At 36.6% G+C, this 16,675-nt stretch overlaps 1 protein-coding gene and 1 long non-coding RNA gene across 3 annotated transcripts; one reads left to right on the forward strand and one right to left on the reverse strand.

Moving 5' to 3' along the window:
- The first annotated feature begins 2,052 nt into the window (after positions 1 to 2,052).
- On the forward strand, positions 2,053 to 8,029 carry LOC130726113 (uncharacterized). 2 transcript variants are annotated; one of them, XR_009014715.1, is made up of 3 exons: positions 2,053 to 2,563; positions 4,376 to 5,709; positions 6,671 to 8,029. It is a non-coding gene; the product is annotated as an uncharacterized LOC130726113 (long non-coding RNA). The 2 variants fall into 2 exon arrangements; XR_009014713.1 differs by lacking the exon at positions 6,671 to 8,029 and adding an exon at positions 5,786 to 6,496.
- Positions 8,030 to 14,911: 6,882 nt separating this feature from the next.
- Positions 14,912 to 16,050, reverse strand: LOC130732158 (ribonucleoside-diphosphate reductase small chain-like). The gene has a single exon (XM_057584266.1). It carries the CDS (start codon positions 16,013 to 16,015, stop codon positions 15,017 to 15,019), a length of 999 nt encoding a protein of 332 aa, XP_057440249.1. The 5' UTR covers positions 16,016 to 16,050; the 3' UTR covers positions 14,912 to 15,016.
- Between the last annotated feature and the right edge of the window lie 625 nt (positions 16,051 to 16,675).

Consider the following 16,675-nt stretch of genomic DNA (forward strand, 5'->3'; position numbering starts at 1 on the left):
AGAGTCTTCTACACCATCAGAATATCTGAGCCTTCAGTGTTTCTTGGTTATCAGACTTTCTGGATCTTCAGAGCTTCTAGTGACTGAGTCCACATCAGAGTTTGTATAACTTCAGAACTTCTGAAGCTTTTCCACTGTTCATACTGAACATGGTGAATGCGAAAGCGTTGCTTGGGTTGCTCTTTATACACAGTGCTTCTGATTTGTGTGAGATTGAGTTGAGGTCAGAGCCTGTAAATAGCACACTCAGAAAAACACGTTAGAGTACCACAATTGTTCATATCAAAAGGTTAACTTGTAATCATCAAAACATAGAGTTGTACTACTAGATCAAAACTTGATCTTACAAAGGAGGGGGGAGGTTCCTTCCAAGTATCTCAGACTAAGGGCTCGAAAGAGGGATGAGTGGCCCAAGCTGCATGGAAACGGTAAGGTCGGGACTCACGATCACCAACTGTTGCATTGCATCTAACAAGGATGGGGCAATGATCAGAGTAGACTCGTGCTAGGTGTTCTACGTATGCCTCCGGGAAGATGTGCCTCCATGAGATATCCCCAATGGCACGATCTAAACGTTTAGCTATTGTGCGCCCGCCATGTGGTCTCCGTTCCCAAGTAAATTGTTTCCCTGTGGAGCCTAGATCAATAAAATCACAAGCTTCTATCATGGACAACATGCGGTGAGCTCGCATTTGGCAAAAATCACCACCAGACACCTCAGAGGGGGAGATTATCTCGTTAAAGTCACCGATAGCAAGCCAAGGTTCAAGAAACCTTTGGCGGAGGGAAATCAAGTGCCTCCATAGATCTTCCCTCAGAGTAGGATTAGGGCTTGCATATATAGCTGAACAAATCCAAGCTCGGTTATTAATGCTCACCGAAACGGAGACCACTTGTACATGCACATCTACCACTTGAACCTCAAAGCTTCTATCCACTGGTGCAAGAATCCAGATTCCTCCCCGATGGCCAGACGCCTCCGAAATGCCACATAACTCGTAACCTACACGCCGCCAAAAGGATGCAGCTATGTCAAAACGACAGTGTGTTTCCACAACAATAAACAAGGAGGGGCGGAATGACTTAATCAAATCCCTGACTCTCCGCTGACCACGAGCTCCTGCTCCGCCTCTAATGTTCCATGCCAGGACACTGAGAGGTGTACTATCCATAAACACTTTGAGGGAGAGGTGCCAAACAGACAGACGCTACTGCCTGCTTGAGGGGTCATGAACCGCGTGCTGTGCTCCTGGGTCAAAGGGAGTATCAACAGAGGCATGTAGCACCATATGATCTTCCTCTCCATGAGCTCTTGAGTCTTCTTCCTCATCCAGCAAGGCATAACGATTGCCTTGTTGGTGTTCCAAGTTCAAAGTTGTAGCAGTCCCGTCCCCAAACACAAATATTTTTTTATTCCCTATCATTCGTGTTTCTGGTGGGAGTCTCCCTTGGTGTCCTTGTTGTTGTATCGACTTTGGAGAATTAGTTGAGGTGGATTCCCCAAAAGGCTCCAGTCGCTGGCCCTGTGAGTTTGTCTCCTTTCTTGTTCTCTTCCTACCAGAAGGCGCCACCTTCGTATTGAGAGAGATGGCTGTTTCAGTTGCTGCTCTAACTTGCATGGCCCCACTGTGCACATCATGGAATACCCCTGCCCCTCCCTGCTGGCTAAATCCTTTTTTCCCACCTTGATTTCCGCTAGGCGCACGCACAGACTTAGGAATTATAAGACCCCTATATTTATTTGATGTATTTGTGTGTGTATTGTAATGTATTTTGTAATTTACATATATGAAACCTACGACGATTGATTTCTCAGTCAGATCGTTTACCGTCAGACTGTTCGTCGTTTACCGATTTTTCAGTTTATCGGTAAACGAAAGGAAAATTATTACTATGTTAAATATTTTTGGAAATACTTTGGAAAACCTAACCATAAATACCTATATTATTTTTAGAATTTTTCTAGGGTATTTTGGTTGATTTATGATTTTTGGTTAATTTTTAATGATTTTACCTTTGGTAAATAGTTAAAAATTCAAAACAAATGGTAGATGGTAAAAGTAAATTATGGAAAAATAATTCTTAAACCCTAATTATTATTCCTGAGTGCCCTGGGCCAGATTAGGTCTTGATTGATTCGAGTTTGGCACCATTTGATCATTATTGAGTTTTAAATCAATTTATTTCATTTTCATGGCAAACATCTTGACCCTACATTCATCATCAAGTTTCTCTTTACTCATTCAGTGGATTTGGCTGATTCAAGGCTTTAATTAATCCTTCCCACTTCCTCTATTTGACCCAACAAGTTTCACATTCAGATCATCTCCCAATCTCTCTAACCAATCTCACTAAGTTGCCTACTTGATCATGTTATAGAAAGTTCACCAAAAACACAAATTTATTTTTCTAGCCTTCAAATTCAAAATTGGGCTTCGAGGTTGTGTTCATAATCATCCTAGGAGTCTCCCATAAAAATTTCAGATCAATTGGAGGTCCCTAACACAAAATCTGCTCAAAACATCAAACTGTTCTTGGTGTTCTTCAGTTTTTTCAAATTCCGGTGAGAAATCCAAACTTTAATCATGTTTTTCTCTCTAATCACTTGGACTTGAAACTTTTACTGTATGATCATGATGCTGTGAGATAATTTCTGGCAAAGTTTGAGAATTTTTGGAGCACTAGATTAATTACTACAATTTTTGCATGATAACTGGACTTTTAATTGGTTAGAAAATATGGAATGTGTTATAAAATTTGTTAGAGCCTGATTTAGGTCATGATAATTACATAGAGCTTCAGTATAGGTCTAATATCATCCCTGGAAGTTTTATAAATTATTTCACCTATTTTAGTAATTTATGTGATTTTTAGTTAATTAAATAAGTAATATATGTTTTAAAATGTTTAAAAATAGAATAATTTTGTAAAATAAATTTTCCAGTGATCAAGTATGTTAATATATTTTATTTAGGTGTTCTTAAATTTTCCAGTGACTTAACTCACTTATTTAGTAATTTTAAGTATTTTTAGTATAATAATAGACTTTTTAGGATTATTTAATGGTTTAGAAATAGTTTAATAGTTCCAGAAAATCAATGAAAATTTTCCAGAGTCACAAAAGCGTTTATAAACAATTTAGAGCACTGAAAATAATTTATTGATATTTTTCTTCTAAATTAGCTATTTTTAGGTGTTTTTCTTTAAAATGGTTAATTAAGTTTTTACATTTAAAATTGGTAATACGTTTTAAAAATATTTCCAGAGGTTTGAAAATAGTTTTTATATTATAACTGAACTTAGGAGCATAAAGATTAATAAATTTGAACTTCATAACGTTTTTATTGTTTTAATAGCTATTTTAAGTAATTTTGTATAAATTGGTTAATTTAGTAATTAGTTAAAAATGGTTAGTTGGCTTAAAATTTTTCCAGAAAGTAGAATTTTTTTTTAATGATGTAATCTGACTTAGAAAAATTCAATTTGTCATTTTTAACATTTTTAGCATTTTTATATGTTTTTAAGTATTTATTTGCTATTTAATTTGTTAAAAAGGACAAAACGGTAATTTCACATGTCTTAAGGGTATTTCTGGAATTTTGGGCAAACTTAAGGACTCCAGATTAAAACCTATAATTAAGGACTAAAATAAATATTACCTTTATTAATTAATTTAAGTTTTAAAAGGATCATAATTTAATATTATGCAGTGCCGTTTGACGATTGATCCGTTTCCGATTATTCACGCGGTTAAAGGTTAGGGTAACTCCGTCATTTATTTTCAGATAGCATGACTTTATTCATTATCTATTCCACCTATTATTGATGGATTGATGGAGTATTATTATCTTGGTTATCTTATTGATTATGATGAACTGAGGTTCACTTTTATCGTTGATGAATTGGAACTTTTATTGGTTATGTTGAATTGAGGTCACTCTCATTATTGTGTGGCTAACCATATCATTTCATTAGGAGTGGCGGGTTAGTGGTCTCGACCACGCGCCGTCCCGTCCTACGGGGCGTTACACTTCAAGCGGCGGTTTCTGTTTTCGTTCAGTTACTGTCCCACCTTTCGAGGTGCAATTGTTAATGTTATTATTATTATCAAGCGGCAGCCGGAGACTGTCCCACATGTGCAAATTTTTTTAAGTGGCCCCAACGGTTATCGTTCCGTTGTTACCCATCGGGGTATTATTATTATTATTATTGATCGATCCATTTTGTAGAGAGCATATAGACATTTAGGAAGACTAACCCTTATTTGCTATATGCTGCTTCTTTATTTAACTTGCAATCTGATTTATGTTTAATGCATGAGTTAACCCTTTCATTGTTGCTTGTCTTGTTGTTTTTGGCGTTCGTCTGCCATTAGGTGCGGATGCGGATGAACAGAAGTAATGACTTGGTTTTCTGTTATGGCGGATTTGAATAAAGGACTTTATATTTTATTTTCTTGTTGTTGTGTAATAATTATAACTTATTTGGGATACTGGGTATGTAATATTATTATTGTATCGTGTTAAGTTTCTCGCGAGGTTTTTGAACTTATAACTGTTCGTTTTCAGAAAAAAATTTCCGTGGTTCCGTGAACCTTAGTCAATCGTTAGGTTACCTAATGCGACGTCCCAGTTACTGTAATTGGGGCGTTACAGGAATATTCTCCAACGGATTCCTAGGCTTTGAATTCTGATTTTTCCATACCTTTTTGGTAACTGACATCCAATCACCATGCGCTGATTCCGGGCAATTAATCTTCGCGACTTTCACGCCAGGGTCAACGCCCTCAGTCATCTGTTGGTCGGATTCTAGGGTTGTCCCCTGCCTGGTATCCTGAGTTGTTGCCGCAACCGTCGCCTTGGCCGTCGGCGGAACCGTAGTGGCAGTTTGTGTGCGGGTCTGCGGCTGTGGAACTGGCGTTCCTGTGCACTGCCTAGCAAGATGGCCATAGCAGCCACAATTCGAGCATAAGAGGTGCAATCCCTCATATTCAATGTTATACCAAACACCACGTAACCCAACCCTACCAAGAACTGGTTTGTTTACATCAATTTCAACGCAAACTCGCGCATACTTCCCCCTTTGCATATCCACGGTGTTCATGTCTACCCGGATGGGGGTACCAACAGCAGATGCTAACGTAACGAGAATACTCTCATCATAAAATTGGAAACCAAGGCCCGGTATACGTATCCAAACCGCTGTTGTGCTGATTTCCGAGTTCGCAGCGACGAAATCCGGCGTCCATGGCTTCACAGCCAGATAATGGTCATAAATCATCCAAGGAGCACCCGTCATGGCTCGCTCTCTATCTTCCAGAACGTCAAACTGGACTAGGAAATATCCATGATGTAAGTCACGTACCTCCACTCCTCCTGCCGGTTTCCATAACATCCTGAGACGTTCACACAGAGCCTTGTACCCAATATGTTTACCAAGTAATTTCACCACCAAACAGTTCACCCATGGTTTGCAGATTTCATCATAGACCCTGTTTTCCTTGAAGTCAAACATAGGGAAATAACTATTCCCGTCGATGAGGTCTTTTTTCATGATGCCAACGTCCACTAGATTTTGAACTTGTTTCCTCTTCTCAATGGTCACCTTCCCGAGCACTTTCTCCTTAAACGTTGGTCGCCGTGTGGGTTCCGGCGGTTTTCCGGCCGGTGGGCCGCCACCAATGTCATGTTCCACGTCCATGTTCAATTGGTGAGACTTTGTTAATTCTTTTTTTTCTTTTATGTTTACATTTATTCTATATTTTTCTGATTTTTAAAAATTATAGATGTAATTGGAGTTTTAACTAAAGTTGGAAGAGTTCAAGAATACAATGTTCACGGAAATGTCGAGAAGATCGTTCAATTTGAGCTTTCCGCAGCAGGGTAACCGTATTGGCCTTGATGTGAAAATAATTTCAATCTTTTTTTTTAGACCGAAAAGTCTAATGTATTTCATTATTTGATTTTGAAGAGCCAAAATAAATTGTGCTTTGATAATGAACTTTGTAGACGAATACATTGATTTCGTCTCCACTGGTCGTGGACACGGAGCAGTGGTTTTGATTCCGCTTGGTAAAGTAAAGACGCACCAGCTATGTTGCGTGTACAATTTTTCATTGCCAAATTAGTGTTTTCAAATTTACTATTTAATTATTTCTTAATTTTTAAAATATATGTTGTTCACCGATGTAGGCACTACTAACAGATATATAGCTGCAATATTTGGTCCAACCAGAATTTTTTATCGAGCAGCTATTTGAAGAAGATTTAATGGTGAAGTAACGCTCCCAAATCGTTGTCTTCACCTTAACAGAATGAAGACCCAATTGTCTTCATAAATTCCAGCAAATTTAGCATTTGAGTTGTAGTGAAATTTTGAAGAACTTTGCTTCTTTACTAATTGTCCAAAAATATTGTTAAACAATCGTATTGAAACATATTACACTGCGAATTTAATAATAAATAAATAAATTAAAGGAGTGATTAAAAATCATAACTTCTCACATTACAAATTAATAAACGCATTTTGATGAATTTTTCCTACATTTACTTTTATTCCTTAAATAATCACGGTTTTTGTATTTAAAAATTAAAATTTAAATAAACGTATTTTTCAACTTTAATTTGTAGAAAAAAATTATTTAATGCTTGACTTTTTTTTTTTTTTTTAGAAATCGAAGCACCAACAGGTTCATCCCCAAGTATCCATTACGACCACAACCTTATTAATCAACGAAACCAGCAACAACATGTGTAAAAGACCGTCCAATATCTCACCAACAGCAACAAGCAACAGCAGTTCTAATTTGACAGCACCATCATTTGTTTTATAACAGCAAACACAACATATTTCAGCAGCAACAGCAGTTTTAATTTGACAGCAACAACATTTGTTTTATAACTGCAGCAACAGCATATTCCAGCAGCAACAGCAACAGCAGTTTTAAATTGACAGCAACAACATCTGGTTTATGACAGCAAACAGCATATTTCTTTTGACAGCAACAGCAAGCATCTGTCTCAGCAGGATAAAAACTCCACAACAGTACCAGCAGCAGCTATACGCATCAACAATCACCCCTCAGCTATGCCTCAAGCATAAAAGGACACAACAACCTGCATCTAGTACTCCACCTGACAAACATTCTGAATCTCAACCACCACTGTCAAAGCTTGAAAACTGGTTTCCCCCCACAAGCACAGAAGACCACCCGCAGTACCTACCAACTGAACCTCAACCAAACGCATTTGCAAGCTTTGCGTCCACTACACAACTGTTATTAACCGTTGAACATTAAACTTTGTTTCTTGAAGTAAAATTAATTCAGGTTTAAGGTGCTGAGTTGCTTTTTTCACTGCCTCCCTTTTCGTAGAACCTCCTAGCCCACGCACATTCCATGTGAGCCAACGACCCGGCTTGTCAATTAAGATGAGGATGGTTCTCACGGATTTGAGCTTCCAATCCTCTCAACATCAAAGCTTTTGATCCGCGTGGTTTAAGTCCAAGTTGCTTTCCAATCAACCAAGCACGTTGCGCGCGTGTTGACACCCCATCTTCACCTGTCACTGGTTCAAGAAAATCATGAGGCAGAGGTATAGGCTTATTTTTGCTCCCCTTAGGACGACCCCGCTGAGAGTTTTTCTTGGAAGAATTTGTGTTTGGTGAATTATAAGGAGTTGGTGTGGCGAAATCAGCGGGCACCAGTTGAAGCTCTTGCAAAGGCGTCTCTGGCTCCTGGGGGGAGATGACGTGATTCACCTGAGGGAGAACAGAGGCCGCTGGTGTACTTTGTCGAACGATTTGGTAAGGCGAGGTCCGATAATATGATTCACGTGATGCTGTGTTGTTTACGTGAACTGCAGAAGCCAGGGAAGGTAGCAAAGATGTCGCGAACCTCAATAAGTCGTTTTTATCATAAAAACACTTAGGCAAACATGGCCTTAGCAATTGTTGTTGGAGAACATGATGTGGGTCCCAATAAGTAGAATAGAGTGGCCAACTGTATTTCTGAGCCAAATCTTGTGTGTTAAATGAGTAACCTGTAACAGAAGTTTTTTTATTATAAATTAAATCAGAATTTTGAAAAACATAATTGCTGATTTGATTTTGAATTCCTTCAGCAGTTATATTTCTCCTCCATTCCTCAATCTCATCAGCCGTGTATCCCGTTTCCTGCAAAACACGTAACTGCTTCCCAAAATTGACTCCATCATTAACGGCCTTGATTGTTACCAAGTTCAAATTTGAAAACGGCTCCCCTGGTAAAGGCTCCTCCAGCCGCTCAACCCCTAGGTCCGGCGCCACCACTGGTTTGGTGGCCATGCTCTGGTTTGCCAGTGACTCACCGCCACCTGCAGAGGTCCCTTCTTCTGGCAAAACCGGAGCCTCAGGTTGTTGATCCTCCACCTCCACCACGAATTGAAGCCCTTCAAGTTTCTCATCCCTAAAAACTTCATCTTCATCATCTGACTCCACATCAATAGCAGACTCATAGTCTTTTTCAATATCATAAACTGGACCACGTGTTTCATCAAACAACATGTCCTCATTATTTTCAGAATCATCACCAAAGTCTGTGGCATCCTCAGAATTATATTCCTTCACCGGCGTAGACGGCATGGTTTCCACCTTACCATAATCATATGCCAAATCATCTTTCTCAACCAAAATCACACAAGCAGTACCCTCAACGTCTACTGCCATTGTAAAACACTGCAATAACGGATGATGCATTTGGACAAGAACGCGTGCAAAATCAGCCCGATGACGTTGCTTGGTTGCCACGTCCAGGCTCACGAATTTCCCTAACCTATTTCCTACTGCCGTGAAGAAAGAGTCCGACCATAGTCCCATCGGAACTTGCCACAGACGAATCCACACTAAGTGTGCAACCCCGAAAGTAAAACGAGTGCAAGGTCTCAACTCTGCAAGTTTCTGCTCCAGGAAGAAACTGCATTCAGCTAAAGTATCCACCATCTCCTCATTATTCTCAAACTCCAGCAGTACCTCATTAGCACCAAGTGGGATGAATCGAAAGTTGTACATGCCGATCTGAGCGAGTTCATCCTGAATAACATCTACTGGCTTCGCCTCAAGAGTGCGTGCTCGTGCACAACGATGATACCAAGCATTATCAAGTTCAGATGCCACAATATTCAAACGACATTCCGCTGAACTGCGTGCTGCCTCATAAGGTTGAGCAGAAGCCTCTTGTTTCTTAGCTTCTCCATTTTTGCCAGTAGCTTGCTGGTTCTTCTTTGGGCGCCACACTTTTTCTTGCACCTGAATTTTGCTATTCTGTTTCTGTGTCTGTAATGGTACTTCTCCTCCCCATGTGCTCTGTTTGAACCTTGCTTTTTGCACAGACAGATGGTTTCCCTCAACCCGCTTGCCATTAAGAGTACGAATTGCCTGCCAAGCCTCTTCATCGCTCTGAAAACGAACAAAGCCATACCGGAATCGCCGCTGGAATTTTTTCTTAAACTGAAATATCATTTTCAACTTCAGCAAGGTAACCCTATCACTCAACCCATCAACGAAAACAGAAAATGACATCCCACGCAAATTGGATTTCTGTTGATCACGAGATTGCTTTTGCATATTGTCTTTGCCACTCCCTGAAACAGATGAAAGCCCCTGCTGCTTCTGGTGTTCATGGCTACCCGAACCATACCCTGGCCGCTGCTTCCGTTGTACATGAAACCTGCCTGATGAGTGCTCAAAATCCTTCCACTGCCGTGGTGAATGATGTGGACGCTGAAACCTCCTAGAAGCACGTCGCTGCCATTGATTCCCAGGATTCCTGTAATAGCCTCCTGAAGGAGCATGTCGTTGCCATTGTTGCCTTGACCACTGAGAATTCCCTTGCCGCGACCTACTCCACTCATACGTCGAGGTCCGGCGAGGCTGCAACCACCGTGACTGAAGCGGCCACCCATAGCCTCTCTCTCTACTTTCTCTCTCAAACATTAGTCCTTGATTTACTTTTTTTTTTTTTTTTTTAATTCAACTCCAGTAACTTCTATTTAAAAAAATTATACAAATTTAATTTTCTTGAAACTCCCTAAACAAAGGAAATATATGAATATCTAACTCAACCTACCGAACTTGAAATTATAGAGGTTGTTACAAAGGAAAGAACTAGAAAAACAAAACTGCAGGAACATGGCTGCAACACCCGAACGCTTCAAATAATACCAAAATAGTATAAGCAGATTCCACAAAGAACTAAGCAAAGAGGCAACCATCTTCTAACTGAAAATATACATCATAACCAACACCCATGCGATCAAGCAGCAACTCCCCAGCTTGCATTACGACCACGACCACGGCCTCTTCCTCCCCTTCCACGTCCTCGGCCACGTGGGGCTAAACAATTTGATTACTAAACTTTAGAAAATAAAATTTCTAAAATTTTAATTACTTATAATTTCATTCAAGGGCGTACTCCTGTTCAAAAAAAAAAAATTACATAACTATAATGAAATGAATAACCATCACTTATTATAACCATCACTTATTATAGATATTCCAAATTTATTGCATTAAGAACTAGATATTCTAAAATAAATACAAAAGAACAAAATAGTTTAACATCATTAATTACGTTCAATTATTTTTAGAATGAATCCGTAAAAGTTTTTCATTAATTCGGTTGACTTATCTTTAAAAATTCATGACAAAATATATTTTATTTCCTTAATTACAATGATTTAATTATATAATTTAAGTTACGTTTACAAAAAAATTATTAGTCACGCATTTAATGATTTTTTTCTTGATTAACTTTTTGTCAATATATAATCATACGCATTTATAATATTTAGCATTTAAAAAATTAAAATTTAAATAAAGGTCTTTTTCAACCTTTAATGCGTAAAAAAAACCATATTTATTAAAAATATACCAATTTTACTGCATTCATAACGCGATAAACTACATTAAATTCAAAATAACAAAATAGTCTAACTGCATTAATTACATTCAATTATTTTTAACAAATATTCCTTAAAAATATCTTTTCTTAAAACCGTTGACTGCTATTTAGGAAAATCGAATAAAAATATTTTTAAATTGGAATTAAAAAAAAATAACATTATTTCATTTTAAAATTCATCCATCACAATTAAGTAAATTAATTACATCGATTTATTTTAAAAAAAATCAAGCAATACAATTACTTGATTATATACATTAATTATACAAAATTATGTGCGTTAATTAAGTAAATAAAACCTATATACATAAATGAAAAATTCAGAATCAAGTAAAAAATTGAATAACACATTAAATTTTTAAAATTTTTTAACTTATACTAATAAAAATTCGAGCTTCAACCAAAAAAAAAATTCAAATTAAAACAAAATCAATTTGGAATCACAGAAGAGCAATAAGCCTATCTTATATACTTTAGTATACATCTCCTTTGATACACAAGTTCAAGCCAAAATCAACAGACGTTAGTTTTCATCTCCAAAACTTTCATGCATCATGAATCTGAACTATAGCCTACTGGACCAACTAACTCCTTTAGCACATGATTGGACTATTGTCGTTTGAGTAATAAGGGTGTGGTTTGCTGAAGAAGAGGAGGAAGAAAATGAGGAAGGACACGACGGTTCGTTCTATAATCTGTTGTTGATGGATCGAAAGGTAAGTAAACCAGAAACAATTTCGCTATTATTAAATATGTAATTGTATTTTAATTTAATTCACGAACATAAATTCATATGTAACTCCTTCATTTCTAGGGTCAAACAATTCATGCAGAGTGTAGGCGTAACCTTCATGAACGTTTTGCCAACGGAATCACGGAAGGTTTGGTATAGCATTTTGAATATTTCTGGGTATAGCATAATTTCCGAGATCTTAGTGCATCTAGGCATATCTACAAGATACCCTTGCAAAGTAGGACAAGGATGGTTCGATATAATAAATATGTGTTTCCTATGCGTGATCTGATATTTGACAACGTGCATGAAATTCTAAATCCTGACTTTGATGAGCGGTTCTTAGTTGGTATGTAAATACCTTCATTTAAATAACTTCAAATACATCAACACTTTCATGTATTGACATTATCATTAAACAGATGTTATGGGAGAAGTAACGCACGTCGGATATTACAACGAATTTGAGCGGAACAGAGTCCATACGCAGAGCAGAGACATTGAAATTGAATCTCAAGTGTAAATTTGCTTTTATCAATAACAAATTAGTATTATTAATTTCTATAAATTCCTACGGAAGAAAGTTAACAAATTTTATTTAATTTTTTTTCCAGCAAAAAAATTAAATGTTTTTTATACGGCCAATTTGTCGATGAATTGGATGCACTTCTAAATTCAAAAGACCACAAACATGTTGTTATTATCATATTGTTGTGAGTTATAACAATTCATCAAGGTACATTTAATTATTTTGAGCAACAAACAAACATAAACTTAATTAATAAATCAACATGTTCAAACTTAAACTTACAATCGATCGCTAATTTTTTTTTCAGGAGAATATAAACTAACTGCTGGGTTAAACTGCACTAAAGTAATGTTCAATCCTGACATTCCACAAGCAGTGTCCTACAGAGAAAGGTATGCATGTACTGTGGATTTCATATTACTTTGAACAAATTTAGATGACAAATAACAACATAATTTTTGTTTCTTCGCAGATTATTTGAGTGTGACGCAGTTCATACTCAAGTAATGAACGTTGTGATTGAAATATTAAACGTTACTGAAAAAGATGAGTTCCTGACACTTTTCCCAAGCACAAGTATTAAAAATTTGGTTACTTGCAGATCGGTATGTTCTCATCACTTTTAATTTAATTTATTAGACATTTTTTTTATTAAAAAAAACAGACATTGATTTTCATTCAATTTTTTAATTAAATAAAACAATTACTTATTATATTATTAACTTAGTATTAATGAATAAATTATTAAATTAGTAAATAAACATTTAATGTTAGTACACTAAACAAAAATGCATTTTAAATACAAAATTCATGGGGTTAGAGTTTTTTAAACACTAACTACAAACTTAAATACTTATTAAACTAATTTAATAATCACCTATTATGGGAAATTAACAACACATGAATAATGAGATAAAATATCAATTAATTAGACCATACACTCTTATACTTTTTCATTGAATTTAATTGCTTTAAATTCATAACGTTATAATAGGAAAAAAAGATTTTGATACACGTTTTGAACATTTTTAAAAAAGATTAATTCATAGTCAACAGTTAAAACAGCAGCTACTATATTCAATTCTTAAAAAAAACGTTTTAATTTTTTTTTGTAAAAAAAATGATGGAACACTTTTTAAAATTTTTTTTTAAAATTTAAATTTTAATCAATTTAAAAAAAATCTTTAAAAGTAAATACCGTATTAAAAAAAAAACTACTTAAAGGTCTTTTAACGAGTATTTTAATTATCATTTAATAAATATAAAAACTCTTATATAAACGTATTTTTTTTTGTTACTAAATAAACGTATTTAATGAATCTTAAATAGTGTGTTTTATATTGAGTTATAAAAACAGTAGACACTATAATCCCTCTTTTTAGAAAAATAAAGTTTACACTATACAAATTTAATTACTTTTTCTATAAATAAATTACTATCTAAAAGAATAACAACAAAATCAAGTACAATCATTTCCCATTTAAAAAAACATGTTACTAAGTATTTATATTTAAACGTATTACATTTATATATGTATGTATGGTATTGTATGATCAAACCAAAAATTAAATTAGAAATTGTGGTTGGAGCGCATAAATAGTGTTAAGAGCCTAAAATAAGATGATATAGATGGAGATATTCTTACAATTAATAATTTCTCGTCATCATCTGACAATTGTCTAACAATATATATATTTTCCCACTCAAATTCTACTTACACCTAAAAGATAAATGAAGAATTGATGAAAGATAAATGAGTAATATGAAAAATAATGTGATAGAAAAAAATTATATATACAAAAAGAAATAGAATTGTGAATGAATAAAAACTTATTATCTAATCATACTAATTGGTTATAAATAGGTTTATTCATGTAATAGATCCTCAAGTTTTCTTGTGCTGCCCTTCATAATGAATTGCACAGTTGTTTCCTCACTCTCTTTTCGCCTGCCCATGTTCTTAACCTTTTTCTTCTTCATCTTCTTGTCTCTCGAGTTAAACTAACCACCGAGCCATTAAACCTTTCTCTTCTAAAACAACATCTTCTCTTCTTGGCATCATAATATATCCATACAATAACTTTCTTTTATTGGCATTCTCCACACAGCTCTCACAACTTTTTTGCGGCTCCCCTCAAGAATTTGTGGTTATCAATCACATACTAATATTGTTAATGAGTTAAATCTTTTTATATTTTGAAATGTGGTAAATTCTTGTGCGGATGTCCTAGCAAATCATGGGTGTAATAGGGAAAGAGCTCTAATTTTAATGTATGGGTTTTGTTGTGGGGGTGAAAGCTTTAATTCATTAGTCCGAGCTTCACGAGCTTCATCTAATAGGTGTTTTGGCGTTCATTAAGTACTCACTAAAGAGAGTTGTTCTCAAGATTTAACTATTTAATTAAAATTAATTTGCTGTTCGAAAAAAAATACTGTCACAATATGGCAGATAGGACTCACACGAAGTTGTTGTCCAAATGAAAATATAAAGACGAATGAAGTCATAGTCTGTTCCTAGAAAATTACAAGATGGGGAGATGAGAAAGACGCTGCGCTACATGGGAGAAAGATGTTAGATGTCATCAAATTAGGTTTTATCAGTCTTCCACTTTTTCTAAAACTTGGCCAATGTTTGTTCTGAAAATTAAAGATAATTAAGTATGTCTTTTATTTTGTCAATCATTATTGCTTTTTTATCAAACACCACATAGAATAGAATGTAAATACAATAGAACCGTATAGAATAGAATGTAAATACAATAGAACCGAACCCAGTAACATTAACAAGGTAATGTATGTTATGATGATTATCAAACTATTAGAAGTCCTCATCCTTGGTGAACACGTACGCGCCACCACCGTTGCCGCGGTTCAAACTAGACATCACAGAAGCCTTATGGTACTCTCCAACTCGCTTATCAAAAAAGTTAGTTTTCCCCTGCAACGAAATCAGCTCCATCCAATCAAAAGGGTTCTGCACCCCATACACCTTCCCGCACCCAAGCACTCCCAGCAACCGATCCGCAACAAACTCAATGTACTGACTCATTAGCTCGCCGTTCATCCCAACCAACGCGCATGGAAGCGCGTCGCACACAAACTCCCTCTCGATCTCCACCGCGTCATGCACAATCCCCACCATGCGCTCCTCGGTGAGCTTGGTCCTCAGGAGGGAGTACATCAGACACGCGAAGTCGCAGTGGAGCCCCTCGTCACGGGAGATCAGCTCGTTGGAGAATGTTAGCCCCGGCATGAGGCCGCGCTTCTTCAGCCAGAAGATGGCGCAGAAGCTCCCGGAGAAGAAGATTCCTTCCACACACGCGAACGCGACAAGCCGTTCCGCGAAGAAAGTATCTGTCGAGTGGATCCATTTCAGGGCCCACTCGGCTTTCTTCCTTACGCAAGGAACAGTTTCGATTGCACGGAAGAGTCTGCTCTTCTCCGCGGAGTCCTTAATGTAGGTTTCTAAGAGCAAACTGTACATTTCCGAGTGGATGTTCTCAATGGCGATCTGGAATCCGTAGAAGGCGCGCGCCTCAGCGGATTGGACTTCCTTCATGAACCTTCCGGCGAGGTTTTCAATGACAATGCCGTCAGAAGCGGCAAAGAAAGCCAGGACGTGGGTGATAAAGTGGCGCTCGTCGTCGGTCAGGGAGTTCCAGTGGCGGAGGTCGTCGGAGAGGTCGACCTCCTCAGCGGTCCAGAATGAAGCTTCGGCTTTCTTGTACATTTCCCATATCTGAGGGTATTGGATTGGGAACATGCAAAAACGCTCTGGGTTCGGAGCTAGAAGGGGTTCTTCTGGAATGGATGACATTTTGAACAAAGGGAAAGTGAAGATGAATTGATTGGTCGTCGTGAGAGTTTGAGTTGAATTTGAAATGAGGAGATTCAGGGATTTAAATAGCGAGGGCTTTGGATAGTGTTTTTCATGAAGCTTGCGGGTTCCAAAGTGAGAAGTCTGGTGAAAGGTTTTGCATGTGACGACAGTTAGCATGACATCATGACAATTATTTGGTAATTAAACATTGAAGTATGACTTCAAATTATGCAAAAAAAAAATGCAATAGTAGATGAAGTTTAAAATTAAAACTTTGTCGTGTTCTTGTTCAAGTTCATAAGAGCAATTCCAATGGTGAGATCTTATTTTGGGACTTAACTCACTTTTTTGTGGGCCCAGATTGCTATATAGGATTTAAGATCCCTATGCACATTTCACTCTAGTGGTTGAAATTTTATTTTACTTTTGACTGGACCCACAATACTAAATATATTTATATTATTTATTTCTCTCCCTATTTTTGACTTTGGTTTTTGTATTGAAGGAGAGAGAGAAAAAATATAAATATTATTTTATTTAAGATCTCACATTTGAGAGTACATGAGCTAAGGCACGGATCTTAGCTTTTGATAAGATCTCATGCCATGTAGGATAGCTTCAATGGTGAGATCTAATAAGATCCGGATCTTATTTTAA

The sequence above is a fragment of the Lotus japonicus genome, chromosome 1 (genome assembly GCF_012489685.1).
Source record: "Lotus japonicus ecotype B-129 chromosome 1, LjGifu_v1.2".
Lineage (NCBI taxonomy): Eukaryota > Viridiplantae > Streptophyta > Magnoliopsida > Fabales > Fabaceae > Lotus > Lotus japonicus.

Coding starts and splice junctions, on each gene's coding strand:
- LOC130732158 (XM_057584266.1), bottom strand. CDS start 16,015: ATGTCATCCATTCCAGAAGAACCCCTTCTAGCTCCGAACCCAGAGCGT.